This window comes from Phyllobates terribilis, unplaced genomic scaffold, assembly GCF_046119375.1.
Source record: "Phyllobates terribilis strain yellow unplaced genomic scaffold, ASM4611937v1 Scaffold_4__5_contigs__length_816908805, whole genome shotgun sequence".
Classification (NCBI taxonomy): Eukaryota; Metazoa; Chordata; class Amphibia; order Anura; family Dendrobatidae; genus Phyllobates; species Phyllobates terribilis.
The window spans coordinates 712,431,881-712,455,043 of record NW_027362764.1 but is presented as its reverse complement, the minus strand read 5'-3'; the positions used below and the strand labels follow the sequence as shown (position 1 = coordinate 712,455,043).

General features: G+C 43.4%; 1 protein-coding gene across 1 annotated transcript in view; it reads right to left on the bottom strand.

Annotated features, from left to right (window-relative positions):
- Nucleotides 1-23,163, bottom strand: part of INTS8 (integrator complex subunit 8) — a 93,964-nt gene that overhangs the window by 37,687 nt on the left and 33,114 nt on the right. The window contains exons 11-16 of the mRNA XM_073679653.1: nt 23,005-23,146; nt 22,582-22,652; nt 6,814-6,989; nt 5,645-5,778; nt 5,432-5,542; nt 3,745-3,946 (exon numbers count right to left, since the gene is read on the bottom strand). Of these exons, the coding sequence (XP_073535754.1) occupies nt 3,745-3,946; nt 5,432-5,542; nt 5,645-5,778; nt 6,814-6,989; nt 22,582-22,652; nt 23,005-23,146 (836 nt within the window). The remainder of the gene's footprint in view (nt 1-3,744; nt 3,947-5,431; nt 5,543-5,644; nt 5,779-6,813; nt 6,990-22,581; nt 22,653-23,004; nt 23,147-23,163) is intronic.

Sequence of the window (23,163 nt, the reverse complement as noted above, 5' to 3'; positions counted from 1 at the left end):
TGCAGCAGCGCGAGCCAACATAGAATGATGGGAGATGGATAAAACCGAGTCAGCAGGGACAGTCTGAAATCAAGGAACTTTTGAGCCTCATTTAGACGTCCTTGTGTGTGCCAAAATAATAAAAAGTACAGGCATATAAGGGGAAGAAAAAAAAAAAAAAAGGGGGAAATTTCAGCCTACCGTGCATATGCCATAAGGGTCCACTGGTGCACGGAAATCCTTGGTAGCAAATCCAGGGATGAGAAGCAGTAGGAAGTAGATTAGAAAAACTCCAGCACCTTTACCGTATCCATCACAAGAAATGTAAAGTTAAAACGTCCATTTTATTAGTTCCATTAAAAAGCGCCATATGTAAGGCAGACCTTACGAGTTTCGAACCAAACAAGGGTTCTTAATCATAGGTTACATTGCTATAGATAAAAGACATACATACACATACATACATATATATATTCACTGAAAACAAAAAGAGAAAATAGGGTGGAGACAACAAAGGACAGGAAGTTCATTAGTGAATGAAAATCCTCCTGAGGATAATTGCTCAGTAATATACATAGATTAAACTTATGTGCATGGTATGCTGCAAATTAAGTACATCATTAGAAAAAAGTATCAAAAAATGTACATTAAATCATTGCAATAATTTAGACCATTGGGAATGCAAGAGTTAAGCTTAAGGCTGTGTGCCCACGATGCGTTTTTGGTGCGCATTTTCAGCGCGTAAACGCTCCAGAAACGCGTTGCACACCTTATCCCATGACTTCCTATGACATTCTGCAAGTTCTGTGCACATGGTCAGGATTTTTTCTGCACAGATTTTACTCGCAGAAAAAATACAGACATGACCAATTCTTGTGCGTTTCTGCATGCGTATTTGGCTATATGCATTGGAAAAACGCATGGCAAATACGCATGCAAAAACGCGTCAAATACGCGTAAAAAAAATACTGGATAGTGAATCAGTCACAATGGATAATCTGACCACCAAAGAACGACAAGCCCTGAAATTGTTAAAAAACAATGACAATATTATCATTAGAGCGTCCGACAAAGGTGTCTCTCTTGTAATCCTTGATAAGGCATTATACATCAGAGAAATTAACTCCATGCTATCGGATGTAAAAACCTGTAGTAAACTAGCTGAAGATCCAACCAGTCACGTAAAAGGAAAATTGGATTTTATCCTAAGAGGAGGCTTACAAAAGGGACTCTATCAAGACATTGTATGAATATCTATTAACTGAGTCACCAGTGTGCCCAATACTGCACGCCCTTCCTAAACTGCACAAAGAAACATTTCCACCCCCATTCCGCCCCATTGTGGCTGGAATTGGTTCACTTACTGAAAGAACTGCAGCATGGATTGATCGGCTACTACAGCCTATAGTTTTGGCCACTACAGGATATATCAGGCATAGGAAGCATTTATTATCTGCTGTGAAATCTTTTGAGTGGGAATGTAATGATAGATGGGTCACCACAGATATTGTGACATTATACACTAGCATCCCGCACCAGCTCTCATTACAATCCATCTCCTATCACCTTAACACCAATCTCTATACAAAAGAATTAAGTGAGTTTATACTAAATTTGATACAATTCGTACTTGAAAATAATTTTTCTTACTTCAATGGAGATTTTTTTCTGCAAATCTGCGGTTGCCCCATGGGTACGTCTTTTTCCCCATTATTAGCCAATTTATACGTAGCTTGGTGGGAAGTATTTCATATTCACACTCTCGACAATCCTTTTTTGCCTTACATCAGGTGGTACGCCAGATATAATAGATGATGTCATCATGATCTGGCGTACCCCTGATGATGAGGCACTTTATATGCTATCCACGTTTCTACAGTTTTTAAATGACAATACATTTAATTTACAATTTACCATTAACATCTGTCACAGTGAGACCGCCTTTTTGGATGTATATTTAACTGGAGACAGCAGCAATAACTGCATCCACCCATGTCTGTACAGAAAACCAACCAGTGGCAATGCGACGTTGATGGCAGACAGCTGTCATCCAGCACATACTCTTAAAAACCTACCACTGGGTGAACACATTAGAGCCAGACGTCTATGCTCCACGGAGGAGAGCTATAGTCATGAATGTGACATACTGAAGCGCAGGTTTATACATGGAGGTTATTCAAATACACATATTTGCAGAGCCCGTAATATAGCCTTTCACAAAACACAGACATCTTTACTGGAGAATAATACGGTATGCAAGAGAAATAAACAAGTTACTTTCTCCACAGCTTATAGTACAGACTACCAGGCTATTACAGATTTAATTCGGAAATATGCTTGTATATTACATCAGGACAAAGCACTTCAGAGCATCCTTAAGGAAGGAATTAATTTAGTTGCTAAAAAATCCCCCAATATAGGAAACTTATTATTATCTCCAAGTTTTCTGTCCACCAAAAGCCCAAAGTCTGACACATGGCTTCATATTAATGGATCCTATAAATGTGGAGGCACCAAGTGTAATATTTGCAAATATATGTTTAAAGACCCAGACATTTACTGACCGTGCAGGAAAAATCTATAATATTCAGCACTTTATTAACTGCTCTAGTACATATGTCATTTATCAAGCTCTGTGCACACCTTGCAAAAAATTTTATGTGGGTTGCACCAGCCGCATGCTCAAAAGAAACATCGCAGAGCATGTTACTGGAGGACTCAAAGTCCTAATGCAGTGAGTCCTCCATGTCAGGGCTCAGCAAACATTTTGCTGATTTTCACTGTGGTGATCTTTCCACCCTTAAGGTTATTGGAATAGACAAGGTACAAAGACAAATACATGGAGGAGATAGAGGCAAACTTCTCCTAGCCAGAGAAGCCTCATGGATTCTTAAGCTTAACTCTCGCATTCCCAACGGTCTCAATTATCGCAATGATGTAATGTACATTTTTTGATACTTTTTTCTAATGATGTGCTTAATTTGCAGCATACCATGCACATAAGTTTTATCTATGTATATTACTGAGCAATTATCCTCAGGAGGATTTTCATTCACTAGTGAACTTCCTGTTCTTGGTTGTCTCGACCCTATTATAATATATATATATATATATATATATATATATATATATATATATATATATATATATATATATATATATATATATATATATATATATATATATATATATATATATATCTTATCTATAGCAATGTAACCTATGATTAAGAACCCTTGTTTGGTTCGAAACGCGTAAGGTCTGCCTTGCATGTGGCGCTTTTTTAATGGAACTAATAAAATGGACGTTTTAACTTTACATTTCTTTTGATGGATACGGAGAAGGTGCTGGAGTTTTTTCTAAACTACTTCCTACCAATAAAAAGTACAGATTTACATCGGTGCTTGGTTCATGTGTCAGAATTTCAGTCTTTCCTCGTAGGAGAAAAAAACACAAAAACAAAAAAACCCTCAGTGAAAAATGAAGAGCACTAGAATGCTGTCTGAATGTTTCTTGTCCCCATAGAGTGTTATGGGAGAGTTGGATCCATGACTGATTTGAAAACTGACAGTTTTTTTTTTTTTTTTTCTTTTTTTTTTTTTATATATTGTGGACACTTAATCATCAAAAAAAGAACAGACATGTGACCAGCTCCAAAGACTATAATGGGTAGGCGTTCTGTCCACGGAAAACACAGAATGATCACTTATGTAAAACAGCGACATCTGAAAGAGGCCTAAGGATGACAGCCAGCACTTCTCTTACCAGGAATCCTCATTTCCAGGTAGCCACGTACTCTGCTGATCAGCTCTGGAGGAGGACGATCGCCGGTGAGGCCAGGCCCGGCCTCGTGAATGTAGAGGTCTAACAGCAGCAGCTCATTGAGCATCACTTGCCGAAGCTTGGGAGAAAACTCCGTCACCAGCTCCAGACAGGCAGCCAGGAGCTGTTTAGCATGGGGGAAGTCCTGAGGAAACACCACAACGGTTACCAAATTTTGTGGCTCATCTGATTGACATTTTCACCTGCACCATCTTACATTACAACAAAATGGCAAATATTAGTTTTTAAACCTTGTCTTTGACATATGTGCTATACAAAGTTCTGATGTAGCTGACAAGACTAGGTCACTTAAAAATTTATTTGGGGGACGTAATAACTATTAGGCTGTGTTCACAATTAATTTTTAACATGAGCGGTTATACTGTGACATTCCTTGACTGATCCCATTGACGTGTAATTGGCCCATTAGGCTTATATTTTTGGATTCCTTCAATGGGTAGAAAAACGCAGTATAATCCACTATTCTCACCAAGGAGCAACAAACGTAACAGAGAAAAAAAATGGGTTAATCTAAAGAGAGAGGGGGGTGTCTGCTGGGGGGGGGGGGGGGGGGGGGTGCAAGAGTCTCCTTAAAACCACCTGATAACCATTGGTGATGAACATGTAAATCTTCCTGTTATCACAAGTGGCTCATCCTTTACAGATTATACTATAAATTTGTTACTGACACACACAAAGCTTTCCGCAGCGCCGCCAACCCATCTCCTCCGCAGTGCTGCACAGCCCTCATCTCCATCTACCACCCTACCCATCTCCTCCGCAGTGCTGCACAGGCCTCATCTCCATCTACCACCCTACCCATCCTTTCCGCAGTGCTGCACAGCCCTCATCTCCATCTACCACCCTACCCATCCTTTCCGCAGTGCTGCACAGCCCTCATCTCCATCTACCACCCTACCCATCCTCTTCGCAGTGCTGCACAGCCCTCATCTCCATCTACCACCCTACCCATCCTCTCCGCAGTGCTGCACAGCCCTCATCTCCATCTACCACCCTACCCATCTCCTCCACAGTGCTGCACAGCCCTCATCTCCATCTACCACCCTACCCATCTCCTCCACAGTGCTGCACAGCCCTCATCTCCATCTACCACCCTACCCATCTCCTCCACAGTGCTGCACAGCCCTCATCTCCATCTACCACCCTACCCATCTCCTCCGCAGTGCTGCACAGCCCTCATCTCCATCTACCACCCTACCCATCTCCTCCGCAGTGCTGCACAGCTCTAAAATATTCTACTTCATCTCTGCAGGGTCGGCATGTGTTCTTTATGACTATGTATGTGAAGATTTCCTGAAACAACAGGAAGTTGGAGTCTAAAAAGCCCCAGTGGCTGGTGTTAAAATTAAAAATCTTGCAAAATTTTTACAAGTATTGTGATATGTTAAAAAAAACAAAACACCTTTTTTTCCCCTTCTGCTTGAATTTGTCCCCCTAATATGAGGCTGGTCATACACAGAGACCTGTCTGCAGAGGTAATGTGAACGGCAGAGTGACTGTCAGATATTGGATTCTTCACCGATTCAATAATTTGCTCTTCCGATTCAATAATTTGCTCTTAGGGGGGCATGAAATTCTTTAATGAAAAAAACAAATAAGTGGCACTCACCTTAATGGCAGTGCAGTGTAAGCCTTTGGCCAGCAGGATGTACACCAGGTCCCTTGTCAGACTGTCTTTGATGCCTAGGATTATTCCGCTGTATGTTGTTGGCACTTCCCACTGAAACAAATGTATTTAAACATAGATTACCAGATCTAAAACACACTGTAAAATGACGGCAATTCATTCCTGTTCCTTAGACACATGAGGAAACATTTGTACCTTGGTGGACACCATCCAGAACTTGCTGTCTGAGGTCATGCCATGCAGCTCTATGAGGATCTGTCTAATTCTCCAGGGATCCAGGGTGAGGATGAGCTGATGTTCGAGCTGACCGATGGTGACACTCGCAGATGCTGCAACGACACCTCGTATTAGCAAGTCACTTAATCCTACGCTCATCCTTAGCCTCACATCTGTCAGTCCTTCCTATAGCTCCATCTTATTATTGTGCAATTAGACTGAGCATCTCTAGCCAGTCCTATGGAGACTCCTTATTCTCAAGATTTGTGGTCATCAACCCAAAAACTCACATTTGGACATAACTAGATGTAACTTGCCTCATGGCATTTCACTAGACACCAATGTCCGATGATCTGAGGTTCAACCATAGTGACCAAGTGGTTAGAAATTGGTGGCATACCCTAGGAATAGGCTCTTAATGAGTTTGTGCCAAGTTTGGAAGTTATCCTCTATCTAAATATAGGGAATAAGATCCCGATCACATGGAGTTGGACCCCCATAGGACATCCAAACAGCTATGAAGAGAAGCTCTCCAGATGGAGAGCATCCCCGCACAGAAGAGCAAATCTGGATGTCCATGTACTGGCCGTCGGGAGTGGAGAGATACTGGCAGTAAGACGGATGCATGAATCTGGCTGTAATAAACGTGATGGGAAGGCTTGATTAGAGTATACCGTATGGGGGGGCAAGGTGGGCACCCCTGGATGTACGTATACAGCCTCGGTGTGACAGCTTTGGCTGTCATTATATTAGTAATGGGGGCTTGAGGTGTCACCATCATGGGGCGAGGGAAACGAGCTAGAGGACACTGCTCTGAATGTGGCTCGTGACCCTCTAAATTCTTAATGTGGCTGTCAAGGTAAGAAAGGTTGGAGACTACTGGTTTAGAAAGGCAATAAAAAGCACAATAGGAAAACAAAAATTAGATGTGGTTTAATTGTATTGACCACAAGTCATGCAAGCAGAGTAAAAGAGGCAGAGGTACAATGAGGAGAAAAGCTAGATCCAAAGACTGGAGGAATGGTGGTCACCTTCCTTAGTAACCTACTGGATAATCACAAGTTCTCAGACCCCACAACGCTACTGTAGAGATTACATTTCCATTTATAGGTGGCACTTGGTTGTCAGCGATGCCCACTTTATCTCACCTGGGATGTCATAGAACGAAGTCACAGGCTTCGTGCAGAGATTGGTGTGGGACGTTCGCTGCCGAATCTGATCCACAAGCATCTTTCTCTCATCGTCAGTAAGGAGTTTCATGAACAAGTCGTGAGAAGAAATCATAAACACCAGCTGCAAGTCTTCCATCCCCAGGCACAGGCTTCTGGAAAACACAAAGCAGCATTTCTCATGTATTTGGGAGATGCCAGGACCTGAATATTATTTATTATTATAGCACCATTAATTCCATGGCGCTTTACATGTTTAAAAAGGGGGTATACATAGCAAACAAGTACAATAATTTGAACAAAAACGAGTCAGCGACTGGTACAGAAGGAGAGAGGACCCAGCCCGCGAGGGCTCACAGTCTACAAGGGATGGGTGAGGATACAGTAGGTGAGGATAGAGCTGGTCGTGCAGTGGTATGGTGGAGCGAGGGTTACTGCAGGTTGTAGGCTTGTCGGAAGACGTGGGTCTTCAGGTTCTTTTTTGAAGGTTTCCATGGTAGGAGAGAGTCTGATATGTTGGGGTAGAGAGTTCCAGAGTAGGGGGGGGATGCACAAGAGAAATCTTGTATGCGATTGTGGGAAGAGGAGATAAAAAGAGAATTAGTCCTTACCGGTAATTCGGTTCCTAGAAGCCTTCCACGACAGCATTGGAGGATGTTGTCCACGCCCTATCGGGGACAGGAACATAGAGAGTCTAAAAGCCCCTCCCCACCGTCAATCCCCAGTGTTTACCAAGATCACCTGGAAAATGGTTACCTGACAGTTATATGGAATCCATAGGGAGGGAAATTCGTGCTGTTGTGAAAGGCTTCTAGAAACCGAATTACCGGTAAGGACTAATTCTATTTTCTCAATACGCCTTCCACGAAAGCATTGGAGGAATACCAACGATATTTTATTAGGGAGGGACAATAGCTTGTAGGACTTTCCTACGAAAGGCTAAATCCCTAGTGGATGATAAGTCTAATCTATAATGTTTACAAAAATTATGAAGGGAAGACCATGTGGCTGCCCTGCAAATCTGCTCAGTAGAAGCGCCCGCTCTTTCGGCCCATGAAGTTGATGTGGATCTGGTAGAATGAGCCTTTAAAGCAATCGGTGGATTCATCTGTTGGTTGTTATAGGCTTCCCCAATTGCCTTTTTGATCCAGTTTGCTATAGTGGACTTTGCCGCCTTCCTTCCTCTGTTCTGCCCTGAGTGCTGTATAAATAGATTCCCATCCAATCTCCAAGACTCAGTTTGTTGAAGATAATAAAGGACAGCTCTGTGGACATCTAGGATGTGGAACTCTACTTCCTTTGGATTGGAAGGTTTCTGGCAGAAGGAGGGAAGGATGATTTCCTGGGAACGATGGAAATCCGTAACTACCTTTGGGAGAAAGAATTACGCTTCGCCTGGACCCTTCCTATCTTCGGTCACGTTCATGTAAGGTTCTCTGATAGAAAGGGCCTGTAGTTAGCCTACTCTCCGTGCTGAAGTGATGGCTACTAAAAAGGCAGTCTTATGAGAAAGAGTCTGTATTGTGCTAGAGGATAGAGGCTCAAAGGGAGAAAGGGTTAAACCCTTGAGTACCACATTTAGATCCCAGGATGGGACCGGAGACTGAATTCTAGGGTGAAGTCTGAGTGCTGAAGTTATGAATCTTTTGATCCACCTATGAGAGGCCAAATGTTGGTCGAATATGAAACTTAGGGCTGAAATCTGCACCTTAAGAGTGCTGGGTTTGAGACCCAACTCCAATCCACTCTGTAGAAAATCAAGGATCCGAGCAATGTTGGGATGTGAGGTATCAGGAATATCCGGGGCGCACCATGATAGGAATTTTTACCATATTTTGCATTGGTTACTGGTTTCCTACTCTGTTGAAGAGTTTTTATAACTTCTTCCGAGAGACCTTTGGATCGTAAGATCTCGGCTTCAGTAACCAGGCTGCCAGGTTTAGCCACTGAGGATTGGAATGGAACAGGGGGCCTTGAGAGAGAAGGTTGTTGACCTGTGGTAGTACCACGGGACCCGCTAGGCAGAGTTCTGTGATGGCCCCGAACCAAGGCCTTTTGGGCCACAGAGGGGCCACCAGAATTGTTGCCACTCTCTCTAACCTGACTTTCTGGATGGTTCTTGCCATCAGCGGTATTGGAGGAAACGCATAGACCAGCTTGAAATGCCAGGGATGGGCTAGTGCGTCCTAATTCATGGCATTGTCTCGTCTGTCCAATGAAAAGAAGAGGGTAAGTTTTGCGTTTAACCGACTGGCAAAGAGATCTACCTCGGGGAGACCCCATTTTGCTACCAGCGACTGGAAAATCTGAGGATTCAGGCTCCATTCTCCTGGCTGAATATCTTTCCTGCTTAGAAAGTCTGATTGAATGTTGTTTGAGCCTTTCAGGTGGATTGCTGAAAGTGATAGATGTTGTTCTGCCCCCAAAAATATTTGGCCTGCAATCTGTTTTAGGCTGTGTACCTTCGTATCTCCTTGATGACGAAGGAAGGCAACTATAGTCACGTTGTCCGAGAGAATCTTAATGCGAGAACCCTGGATAAGGTTGACTGCCGCTCTGAGCGGTTTTTCTACCGCCATTAGCTCCCTGAAGTTGGAAGATCTGGCACTGATCTCGGAACTCCATCTGCCTTGAAAGGGAATCTGGGCCACCATAGCTCCTCAGCCTCGTAAACTGGCGTCAGTAGTCACTGTAATTAGAGGGTCCAGGGTCCAAGAAATCCCCCTCTGAAGATTTCGGGAGCTTAGCCACCAAGAAAGAGAATCTTTTATCCGACCAGGGGTCCTGAACTGTTTGTTTAGTGAGTCCCCTTGTCTGTTCCAGGATCTTAGGATATGATCCTGTAGGGGCGTTGAGTGGGCCTGGGCCCACGACACCGACTGGATACAGGCTGTCATAGACCCCAATACAGACATTGTCGCTCTCAACGTTGGATTCTCTTAAGTGTCTGAAATTTGAGATTTTGGATCTGAGCTGTCTGATGCTCCAATGGTAGAAAGGACATCTGTTTGTTGCAGTAAGACACCAAGGTATTTCCTCCTTGATGTAGGTAGGAGTACCGACTTTTTTAGGTTTGGAACCCAACCTAATGACCAAAAGGGTTTTTAAAGGTTATAGAGACGTGAAGATTGAGAGTCGCCACTGAAGGAACGACAATCAACATGTCGTCCAAGTATGGAATTATACAGACGCCCTGTTTCTGGAAGAGTGCAATGACTTCTGCCATAATCTTCGTAAACACCCGGGGTGCTGAAGAGATGCCGAAGGGCAGTACGTTGTACTGGTAGTGAACTGTTATATTGTCCCTGAGGACTGCAAACCGCAGGAACTTCCTGTGGTATGGATGAATCGACACATGGTAGAACGCATCTTTTAAATCTATGGTCGCCATGACGAAGACTTCCCCATTAGGGGAATAGTTGTTTTTATAGACTATCTTGAATCGTCTGTATTTGATGTGATGGTTTAGGGACTTCAGGTTGATTATGATGCGTGGGGTCCCTGATGGTTTCCGTATTAGCAATATTTTTGAGTAGTGACCCGTTCCCTCCCGGCCAGGGGGGACCAGAGACACCACTCCCGAATTCAGAAGGTTTTTTAGGGCGACCGATAGGAGCTCCTGAGCCCCCCCAAGAAGGAAGGGAAGTGACCCTCAGGATCTGATGGGGGTGACTCTCGAATTCCAATAGAAGACCCTCATCGATGGTATTGAGGATCCACTGGCAGGAAGATATTGTCTGCCACTGGGGAAAGAAATTCGAGAGACGCCCCCCTACACGGACCAAGTAGTTACCTGTCCTGCTGCTGGTGTTGTTGCTGGGGTACAAGGATGTTGCGGCCATTGCCGCCTTTAGGATAGCTCCAGCGTCCAGATTTTCCCTTTCCTCTATACTGTGAGGGGTGACTTTGGGAAGGCCGAAAGGAACGTTTCTTAGCCTGTTTCTGTTCAGGAAGGGTTTTCTTCCTGTCCGAGGCCTTTTCCAGGATTTCATCCAGGGCTGGGCCAAATACATATTTTCCTTGGAATGGAATGGAACAGAGCTTAACTTTAAAGGTGACGTCCCCACTCCATGTTTTGAGCCATAGTGCACGGTGAGCAGTATTGGACAGGACAGCTGCTCTGGCCGCGATCCGGACTGACTCAGCCGAGACGTCCGCTAAGAAACCTGTGGCTTTTTGAAGGAGAGGGATGGAGTCAAGCAGGTCTGCCCTGGACGTGCCCTGAGACAGATGTTCCTCCAGTTGGGTCAGCCATTTGAAGAGGGATCTGGTCACACAAGTCGAGGAAATATTGACTTTGAGAGAGGCAGAGGAGGTTTCCCATGATTTTTTAAGGACGCTTTCCATTTTGCGGTCCAAAGGATCCTTTAATTGGGACGAGTCCTCAAAGGGAAGTGAGGTTTTTCTCACTACCCTAGCCACCTGGATGTCCACCTTAGGGACTTCCCACTCAAATCCTTCACCCTCTAACGGAAACCTATGTTTTAATTCCGAAGGGGTGGTGAGACGATTTTCCGGGGATTCCCATTCCTGTCGGATGAGATCTCCAATTACCTCATGGACTGGAAAACCAGTCTGCTTTTTTTGTTTTTAGACCCTTAAACATCTCGTCCTGAACAGAACAGGGAACCTCCACTTCCTCCAGCCCCATAGTGCCTCTAACTGCGTCCAGTAGTTCCTCTAAGTTGTCCGAGGAAAAATACCTACTGGATTCTAATTTTTTGGCAGGCCCTACGGATGCCAATTCCTCAAAATCATCAGAGGCTGAGCTACTAGCGTCCACAGAGACCACATCTGAGTCTAAGTCTTGAATTTTCCTCTTCTTAGGGGGGGGGGGGGGGGGGGAGCTGGAGGAGGAATAGACAGGCAGGGCAGCAAAAGAAGCTTGGACCTCCTGTCTAACAACCTGGACCCCCTGTTTAAAGAGTGATCTGAGCTCCTCGATCAGTGAGGGGTTTTCTTCTCAAATTATTTTATCCGTACAGGGATGACAACTTCTTCTTATAGGATGAGGACAGCTTTTTTGTACAGATGCCACATCTACGGGGCTGGTCTTTATCCTTCTTAGAGGCGGGGGGCTTGTCTTCCTAAGAAAGGGGAAGAGAAGGGAACCCATGTAACTAGAAGGAGGGGAGATCTAGTGTCATCTAAAAAAGGAGGCCGAGATAACCCCATAGTGACCACCCAGGTACTACTCACTGTAACCGAGGGCATGCTGGGCTCTGCAGATGCAGGGGTACTGGACCTGTCACCGTCCATGGTGGGAATAGCCTTACCTTTTGGTGTCTTCAGGCGGGTTTTAAATAGAAAACCGTGCCTCCCAGCAAGGGACCTCAGTCCCCTCCCCTTTCCGGTCACTTAAGGGCCAATCCAGAGTTGGTATGGGTCTTGACGGTCCTGGATCAAACATTCAAAGTCCCCCGTGCGCGCAGCAACATCCGCGCTCCCCAGGCTGCCAGGAAAGAGGAGATGCCAGAGAGCAGGAGCGGCCTCTGGCATAAATGATCCACTGGCTTGCTTTACCCTCTGTGGGGCGTAGGAAGCCAGGATGGTCCCAAAGGGGAGCAGCATGGAGGGAGGAGGGAGCACCCCGACCGACCACTGCCTGGCAAACACAGGTCAAAATACAGCGCTGCCCTGCTGGCCCGACAGCACTGTAGGATCTCTCCATGCCCCAAGGGGGACAGGAAAACACTGGGGATTGACGGTGGGGAGGGGCTTTTAAACTCTCCATGTTCCTGTCCCCCAATAGGGCATGGACAACATCCTCCAATGCCATCGTGGAAGGAATATTGAGAAAGGGGAGTAGAGAAGGAAATCTTGTGAGAATCGGAGGTTGCGTGCAAGTAGGTACCGGGAGACTAGGTTACAGATGTATGGAGGAGACAGGTTGTGGGTGGCTTTGTATGCCATAGTTAGGCTTTTGAACTGGAGTCTCTGGGCAATGGGGAGCTAGTGAAGGGATTGACAAAGAGGAGAGGCCGGGGAATAGCGGGGGGGACAGGTTGATTAGTCGGGCAGCAGAGTTTAGGATAGATTGGAGGGGTGCTAGAGTGGTAGAAGGGAGGCCACAGAGCAGGAGGTTGCAGTAGTTGAGGCGGGAGAGGAGGAGGGCGTGCACTAGTGTATTTGCAGATTTATGGTTGAGGAATGTGCGGATCCGGGAGATGTTTTTGAGTTGGAGTCAGCAGGAAGTGGAAAGGGCTTGGATATGTGGTTTGAAGGAGAGATCAGAGTCCAGGGTTAACCTGAGGCAAATAAATTAGGGATGTGAGGTATGGGGAAAGCTCTGAAATTGCCCCGATCAGGACAGGCTATTCTATTGATTTGTTTTTCTGGTTATGGCATTTATCGATTTGATTAATTTTATATATCGACAAACTGGGACTTTTACATACATCGAGATATTTTTAATTTCATTATTTTTAAATTGGGGAAGGTGGGAGCTGAGCGGGTCTAAACTTTTACATTTGTAAAATGTTTTTTTTTTTACTTTAATTTTTTAATTCCCTTAGAGAACAGTAATTGCCATGATAGACACGGAGGTCTTCAGCTATGTCTTGACTGCAGCATTTAAGTGGTTAACAGCAGCGGGTCGCGCTCAGCTCCATTTGCTGCTGTTAGAGGCAGATGATGGCTGTGCTACACAGCCATTACCTGCTAGCTGTGCTACACAGCAGTGTTCCTGAGCTTGCATCACATTAGGGAATCTGATACTTGATGTAATACTAAGTCATGTCAAGAAGAGGTTAAAGAACGATGGCGAGGGGACATGGCAGAGCAGTGTATGCAGTGAGACGTGCCTTCCCTGAGCTCCTGTGGCACTCATCCTGAACAAACAATTTAGAGGCAGAGGACCACCAATTAAAGAAGCAGGTGAGTCAAAGTCCTTAAATGATGGGGAGCTGATCTACATGCTGTGGCAGTGTCATGATGCGCCCCAAAAGCAGTGGAGAGGTGAAGATGTGGCGCCGGCCGAAATCCAAGAAAGCACCCACACTGCTGGCGGGCGGAAAAGAAAGATGTGACAAGAGATATGGCGGTGCGGCTGGAGCAGTTTACAAGCCTCCATCCTATAGTACCACGCCCAAGAGGGCAGTGTCTGCTACACAGTGAATGGGGGGGGACATCTGGTGAAGGGTCCTGATTTATGGCATTATCTATGGAGGAGGAGACAGAGTCCCCTGAGATAATGGATCTACTGCAGCTCATACAGGGAAAAGTTGTATCCTTAAAAGAGACTTCCCAGAGGGACCGCCCTTCCCTGCAAGATGTCCTCAATGCAGTTAACAAATGAAACTTCACTCTCAATACACTGATGGGACAAGTTGGCCATATACAATAATCTTTTTCTATAATATGTCAATGTGCAGAAAGAGGCAGAGCGTACCACAGCGTGGAAAGCAAAGTCAGTGAGCTGGAAGACGCTCTCCCACCAGTCCGCAGAGATATACAGTCACTAGCAAGCAGTCACAGTCTCTGATTGCCAAGGCTGATGACCTGGAAAATAGTCAGACGCCATAATATTAGGCTGGTGGGGGTTCCGGAAAAGGCTGAGGGAAAGGAACCAGATGTTTTTTTTTGTTTTTTTTTTAATTTTAAAAATGGTTACTAGATATCTTTGGCAAAGATACCATCACTCCTTTGTTTGCTGTGGAGAGAGCTCGCAGGGTTCCCATAAGTCCGGGACCAAAGTGCAGACCCCCCAGGCCTATTCTGATCAAAACCCTGCACTACAGGGACCGAGATATCAGATTAAGGAAAGCAAGAGAGAAGCAGGACATTTAGCGGTGGAACGGCTACAGAAAATCTCCTTTTTCCCGCAGACTTCTCAGTGGAGGTCCAGCGCACAAGGTCCCAGTTAATGCACAAATCTTTGCTAGCCAATACTTTAGAGGATCCTATGCTTTTGATCCGTTCTAGATGGGAAAGGGATATTGGGCACATTGCCCCGGAAGAATAGGAAGGTATTTTGGAATCCCCTGGAAAAGTGTCCATTAATATAGTGCAGGACAGATCCCAACTATTTCTTATCCATAGAGCACATAGGACTCCAAAAATTATGCTAAAAATGAATCTCAGATTGGATGATCCATATCCAAGATGTAGTGAAGAAGCAGCAGATTTGGTCCATATGTTCTGGTCATGTCCCAGACAGGGGGAATTAAGGGATATTATTATATATATATATATATATATATATATATATATATATATATATACATATATATATACATACATACATACATACATACATACATACATACACACATATACATACATCCAACTGTCTCTAGATGCTAAATATTGTGTTTTAGGATGTGTGGGAGATATTGGAGCCTCTCCTCCACTACAACAGGCCATAGAAAAAAAAAAACCTATCACACAAGAAAGTCTATTACTAAAGATTGGCTGTCCAACACCCCACCTACAATAAAGGACACGGTCCAACGCCTAAATACTACTATCCTAATGGAGAAAAAGGTTTACATGAAGAGGGGAGCCACAGCCAAGTTCGGAAAGCAGTGGGGAGACTGGATTAAATGCCCAACAGCGGAACCTGAGGCTGGTACCGCCAGAGAGACAACCTTTCTATTCTTGAACACTGAAAAATTGGTCCTTATTTATTTTATTTTTTTTCTCAAAACATCATTTTTATTTGTTTTTTTCAGAAAAGCAAAAACATATAAAAGACATATGAAACAAAGCCAGAATGCACAATAATAAAAGGAGCCTGTACATAGATCATGCACAATGAATAATCGATAAGTTCCAGTTAGCTGGCCTAATAAATAAGCAAAGATACAAAAAATAAGTATTAGCAAGTTACAGTCATCTTTAACCAAGGGAATTAAGTAAATATCGGTAATTTGTGTTGATTATCTCCCATGTTTTAGTTAACGCGTAAAAGTCCTAGGTTGTTGTGTAAATCCTCTAGTATAAGCCATTCTGTAGAAGTAAATGGTTGGACAATTTTATTCTTCTCAGTCAGAGAGCAGCATGTTATAATAAACTGCATCCATTTTGAAAGAAACTTGCCAGCTTGTTGTTCTTTGTTACTGAGGGCATCTAGTTGTTCTACTCCCATAAAATGTTTTATTTGGATTATTAGCTCTGCTATAGGGGGATGATGGGGTCCAGCCAATGTTTGAGTAACTGTTTTTTTCGCCAGGAAGAGTAGAGTATGAAGCAGTTTTGGGGGGCCTTTTGATTTTTTGTCGGGGTTCTCTGTGTTGCTCCAATGATGTAGTAGAGCTAAGTATGGAGAGAGGGTACCCTGAACCCCATATAGTATTCATCAAGTCTGAGACCTGATCCCAGTATACTGTTGAATCAGAGCAGGACCACAGGCCATGCATAAGGTCAGAGTATGGATGATGACATTTAGGGCATGCAATCAATCTATTTGATAATGGATCTTTTTTTCGGTATATTAAAAGCGTAAATGGCCCAGTGTATTATTTTATACCGAGTTTCTCTCCATGTTTAATTTATAATGTATTTTCTAAAAATCTTCCAGCCTAATCTGATTTTAGTGGGAATTTCAACGACTTCAAATTGATGCTTCCAATATTTAAAGAAAATGTCAGGGTGTATCTTTAATAAATTGGATTTCATAGCCGAGTAAAGACTAGATATTGAGGGAGTGCCTGTTGGGGATAATAAAATTACATCTAATTCGTTTTGAAAGGTCTCGAAGGTAACATCCCTTAAGTTTGACATAATGGATAGTCTAATTTGTTCAAATTGAAGGCCATGCTGAAGAGGTAGATCATACTGATCCATACATTCTGGGTAAGTCAACCATCTCCGCTCAGTTGGGTGAAGTAGGTGAGATATGTTATGTATACCTGCTTGCTGCCATTTAAAAAATAATTTATTTTCACTGCCCTGTGGAAATTCCGGATTCCACCATAGCGGCAAGTGCTTAGAAATTCTGAAAGAAAGGCCATATTTCTTTCTAACCGCTTTCCAACTGAAAATGGTGTCTTTAAAAGTTACTGATTTTTTGATTGCTGGGGGTAGGGAAGTATAGCGAGAGTGTAGAAGTGCGGTTAAATTGAAGGGGTAAGCATAGTCTGATTCCAGAGAGTAATCAGAGTATGTATGTCTTTTGTGGAGCCAGTTGATTATGTAGCGAAAAAGGCAAGCAAGGTTGTAATTCCTGATACTTGGAAAATTGATACCTCCATCATCCTTGGATGACATAAGTTTGTCTAGATTAATCCTAGGACGTTTTCCTCTCCATATAAAACGACTAAAGGCCCTATTAAGTGTAACTACATCAGAGTGTTTCAGTAGCAATGGTAGAGTATGGAGTTGATACATAATTTTAGAAGTACTGATCATCTTAACGAGATGCGCCCTACCTAAAAAAGACAAGGGCAAATCCTGCCACGATTTCAACTGACTTTTGATGAGGGGGCGGATAATTTAAAGTATACAAAGAGGATGGCAAACGGCCTATTTTTATGCCCAAATAGGTGATATGAGATGTAGCTATATTAATATCACAGAAAGATTTTTTTGGGTAGAGTTTCATTCCTTTTTCAGTTAATGGTAGTAATTCACATTTTTTAGCATTTATTTTAAACCCAGAGTAAGTGACAAAATGTTTAAGTAGATCCAACACTAGAGGTAAATGCAGGATGGGATCCGACAAACAAAATGATGTAGTCTGCAAACAATGCCGCCTGAATTGATTTTTTATTAAATTGGATGCCTGATAAAGTTTTAGGGTCTGATAGAAAACAAACTAAGGGTTCTAGTGCCAGGTTAAAAAGTAGAGGGGATAAAAGACACCCTTGTCTCGTTCCCTTTTCAAGAGGGAAGGGAGTGGATAGAAAACCCGGGGTATACACCTGAGCTTTTGGAGACATATATAAATTACAAATATGATTAAAAAAAGGGCCCGACAATGACATCTTGGTTAAAACCATATATAACCAATCCCAACTTATATTATTAAAGGCCTTTCCAGCGTCCAGGGAGATAATTGCCGTGGACCCCTTTAAATTAGGTGTAGAGTGGATTTTATCAAGCGCCAATAATACTTTCCTAATATTTAGCGTGGCTGAGCGACCCTTAACAAAGCCTGCTTGTACATGGGATATAAGGTGGGGTAAAATAGAGGCCAGTCTGTCAGGCATTATTATAGATAAAAGCTTGATGTCGATATTTATAAGGGAAATCGGTCTGTATGAATTGGGGGATAATGGATCTTTGCCTGGTTTTAGTAATAGTTTGATATAAGCCATATTTGCGGAAGGGAAAATGGGATTGCCATTAATTATTTTATTGAAGATCGATACTAATAACGGGGACACCTCTTCCGTTAAGGATTTAAAGAAGTCAGAAGTGTATCCATCAGGTCCAGGGGCTTTGTTTGGTTTCAAATTTCTAATTGTATATTAGTAATCTCTTCCAATGAAATAGGTTTATTTAATACGGATTTATGTTCCTCCGAAAATAAAGGTAGTCTGACCTTATCTAATAGTGTATCAGAGAGGGGCAAGGTTTGTTTTGGATTTTTGTATAGGTCCTTATAGAATGAGCCTAAAATCTCATTAATTGATTTAGGATTCATGGGAATTACCCCGTTGATATTTCTTAATTGGAAAATTCCCTGTGGCTTTTTCAGACCTTTCGCTAAATTGGCCATTATCCTCCCTGATTTGTTGCCAAACCTATAAAAATGCTTCTGTTTGAGATAAATGGAATTTTTCTCTCATATCTGCGTATTGGTTGAATTCAGATTGTTTTTGAGACCAATGTGTTTTATTTAGAGGGGAAGGGTCAAGAAGAAATGTAGTGTAGGCTTGTTTCAGTTCAGAGGATAGTTCACTATATTTTTTCATAACTCTTTTTGTGAGAAAAAGTATACGCCAAAATTTTCCCCCTAAGTACCGCCTTGGCTGATTCCCATAATGTGGGGTTATCTTGGTGTGCCGAATTGTCAGATAAGAATTCGCGCCACCATAACCTGAGAGAGGAAATGAGTCTTTGCAAAAGTAATCTGGAAATCTCCATAAGAAGTCGGGGCCCCGAGGGAAATTCTTTGATAGTTCCAACCTTACTGGAGAATGATCAGAAATAACAATATCATCAATTTGAACCGTTATCAGTTTCAGCCAACAGAGAAGGAGAGACAAAAAAATAGTAAATTCGAGACCAGGAGTCATTGGCGTGTGAGAAGTGCGTAAATTCTCTATTACTAGGGTTCAGGAACCTCCATGAATCAATTAAATGGCAGGTAGACATAAGAGGTGCTAGTACTTTGTCATGCGAGGTTGTTGATTGCGGAGTAGCAGCAGTGTTCTTCCTATCCTCGTGCACTGAAACCACAGAGTTAAAATCTCCACCTACTATTTTGTTAGGGTTGGAGTCAAGTAAAAGTCTAGTCTCCAATTGTTTGAAAAAGGATTTGTTACCTATGTTAGGGGCATAAACATTATAGAGAGAGAAGGTTCCACAAGAAGTAGATAATGTTAATTGTATCAACCTCCCCTCTCCATCCTGCTGCTGGCTTATGATCTGGTGTATAAATTGTTTATTGATAAGGATTAAGACCCCAGCCCCTCTATCCACGGACGATGAACCATAGACACCCCCAAGCCATAATTTTTTCATCCGGGGGAAATCCGCTTCAGGTAAATACGTTTCCTGTAGGAGGGCTATGTCGGGCTTTAAACGTTTTAAATGTCTAAGGACTTTCATCCGTTTTTGGGGAGATCGCAAACCTTTAACATTCCAAGATAGGATAAACATATTCAAAGACTGTAAAGATAAACATGTTTGGTGAAAAACGTACAAAATAATGATGACATGTAATTAGATTATGTACTAAAGAGCAAAGCTCGAACATGTGAAACAATTTCAAATAACAATAAACCAAAATTTTATAGAACTGACCTAGCAAGAGCGTGAACATTTTTAACTGCTCGCTAGGGAAAAAAAAACACTATCTCCTGGGCTTCACTTCTGCCCGACCATGTGTAGAATATAACAAATTACATTTAAATCCCCCTTAATTAAGTTATTTTATCAGAATTTTTCTTAAGCAATTGCCTCCATAAAAGACTTTTATACCAGAGTCTCCAGGTGTATAAAAGGAGAAACTCATTAAATCAACGATTGTTATAACTCTGGTCTCCTTTGTCTCCTCGTCTCGTGGGTCTCTTAGGGGACCGTGAGCTAGAGGGAGTTATCGCTTGGTGGGTCTGTTCAGGGATGGCCCTTGGGCACAGGAGACTGCTGACAAAAGATTCTGCCTTATCATCAGGTGAGATAAATTCCCAGAAAGAGCCATCTGTGTCTTTCAGGCGTAGAGTAGCCGGGTAGCGGAGTTGAAAGCAAATTTTTCCTTTGTGCAGTCTGGTGCATAAAGAGCTGAACGACTTCCTTTTCCTGGTTACTTCAATGGAGTAGTCTTCGAAAAGCAAGATTTTATGGCCTTGAATGATCAATGGGTGGTTTGTTTGTATGCTCGGATAATGTCAGCTTTATCATTGAAATCCAAGAATTTCATAATGACCTGTCTTGGCCTGGTTGTATTGTGGGCTCCAGAGACAGAGGGTGGAGGACCAATTCTGTGGACCCTTTCCACCTTTTTACCTTCAGGTAGTTTTAGGGCTTTTGCGACTTCATTCTCGCATAGGGGTTTCAGAGTGTTCTGAAGATACGATTCAGGTAGACCCACCAAACGCAGGTTGCTTCTGCGGGAGCGGTTCTCAAGGTCATCTATACGGTCTCTCAGAATTGTGTTTTCACGAACAATAACCGCTATTTTGGAGTGGTCCTCATTCGAATCATCTTCAATGTTCGATATTCGTGTTTCTAACTCAGTGAGCTGTTCGGCTTGTTCATCCTGTCTGGCTTATAGATCCAGCAGCGCAGTATTTAGTGTGGATTGTATTATGGTTTTGATTTCAGGAAGTAGCCTAGCAGTGACCTCAGCCGCTAGTTCCGAAGGGTCCATTTCTGATTCCCCTTTCCTAGAAGTAGAATTGCGGGGCGTTTTGGGGGGTTGATGTAGATCCCCTCCGTCTTCAGATTGGGCGGGATGTTCCTCTTGGTCTAGAGTAGGAGCCATATTATGAAGATTGTTTTTGCCCGCTACGGAGAAGGTAGCGGTCCATATAGGCCAAAGATATTGTTCGAAGACGGCCTTCAGCTGTGTGAAAATTTCAAAGAATTGCTGAGCTGCGGGGTCAAAAAAACAGGAGGCTGGAGGAGGTGTACAAGGGGGCGGGGGGGCAGGGGAGAACATGAGCAGGTAATCAGAGAAGACTCACAGAATCATAGTTTGCAGACAGTAGTTATTTCATGATAAGAAATGGAGAGATCGCCAGAGCAGGTTATCTATTGTCCAGTAATAAACTGGATATGTGGGGTCAAGGCCGGTTATTAGATGACCATGGAGATATCATGGGTGGTATCATAGGAGTAGTGAGAGAACAATAGTTGTAAAAAATTGAGACTGCAATATTCTTGTGGGCCCCAAGATGGCGTTTGAAGTGAATGATGAAAAATAATTGTTATATTTCAAATGTCCACTGGATGGAGTTTTGATGTAATCAACAATGGAGGACGGTTATTTGGGGTTTAACAAACTCCTATAAAACTCCACTGATGTAAGAGATGACCCTGTAGTGAACACAGAGTATAAAGGAGAATTATCAGGGTTTTGATGCTCTGTTTGGGCCAAATTCAAAGAGCAAGAATAGCCTCAAAGGTCTCCGTTGCACTGCCTCACTGATGTTGCTGAAATCCACAGAGATGGGTGGGCCCCAGACTGCTTTTCAGACCCCAGCCCCTCTCCACTTCACCTCCACCTCGCCGATACAGAGCCCAGGACAAGCAGCCTCTCCACCCTGCACCACACACCGTCTGAGGGAAAGTCCCGACGCCCCGCTCCGCAGGACTCCACAGAGGACGTGGCGCCCTCCACGCAGGCCGCCCCGCCGTCTCCGGATCACGAGGGAGGATGAGGTAAGTTTCTCTTAACAGGTGATCATGGGGTGCCGCTCCGAAGCACTTACCCCTGGCTAGTAGAGATTCCTGTCAGGGGAGTGCAGCAGGAGCAGAGGCAGGATCCGGGGATGCGTCTCCTCGTGTCCAAGATGGCGGCCGCTCACAGGCCAGGACTCAGTCTTTAGCTTGAGGCTCCGGTACCTCGCACCAAGGAGTGCCGGGGGCCGTTTCTGCAGGCTCTGGGAGGGCAGCAAGCTGGGGAAGAAGTCAAAAGGAGCCAAAAACGTCCCTTAGGACAGGGCTCTGCAGGAGCTCTTCACAGACACGTCCTGCTCCTTCAGCTTCCGGTGGGCGGGCCCTATTTGGTCCTTATTTGTATGCACTCCAGACAAGGGTGGGTGGGAATTAGCTGGTTGGGGTAAGGGAGGGCTTGTTTGCATTTATATTAAAGATCTGAAGTAAATGCTCTCCTCAAATGCTGAATGTTAATGCGCCTTTTTACATTTTGGAAACATCACTGTACTCCTGTGATCTGGTACTTTCTGTAGTTTATACCTCAATAAAATTGGTTTTGATTTAAAAAAAAAAAAAAAAAAAAAAAAAGCCTGATGTCAGAAGAGCTCCGATTATGGTAACTGGTACAGAGTTGAGGTTTTCCATTGTAAGAGAGTTTGCTAAGTTAGTTCCAGCTACACAAAAACCTGGAAACCAGAGAAACGCTACCAAAAAGAACAAGGCTGACTATTCCATTTTTGTGGTGATAAAAGAACTTACTTTAAAAATGACGCCATACTTCGCCTTTCAGACTCTGAGGATTCTTCTACCTTTAGAGACCTGGAACAAACCTAGAAAGCAAAACAATATATCATCACGTCTGACGCTCGTTTACATCAGTTTGTATTCTCAGTAGCCGTTCCATTATATATATATATATTCATTCTATCTATACACACACACGAAAAAAGGTCCCAGTATAATCCATCAAGCCGGAAGTAACTTGTGCTCAGAATTACTGTAAAAAAAAGTAATGGTGTATGTCTGAGATTCACAGGAACTCATCACCGAGAGAGGTCACTTTACACTAAAGCTTTGTAGAGGCCGGTTCTCTGGATCGCAGGAGGTAACCCCTGATTCTGGGAACACCTCTTTAACCTATAGGACTATATCAAAAGACTTTAGTTCAATAACAAGCCATACCTCGAGAAGATAATCTATTTTTTCTTTGCTTGGCTTCATGAAGAGCTGGTGGAACTGCACAGTGATGGTCCCACCCCGGAGGATGTCATGCACTGTGTTACAAGCGCAGATTTTATAGCAGACTTCAATCAGATCATCATTGCTGCGGAGGAATGAATA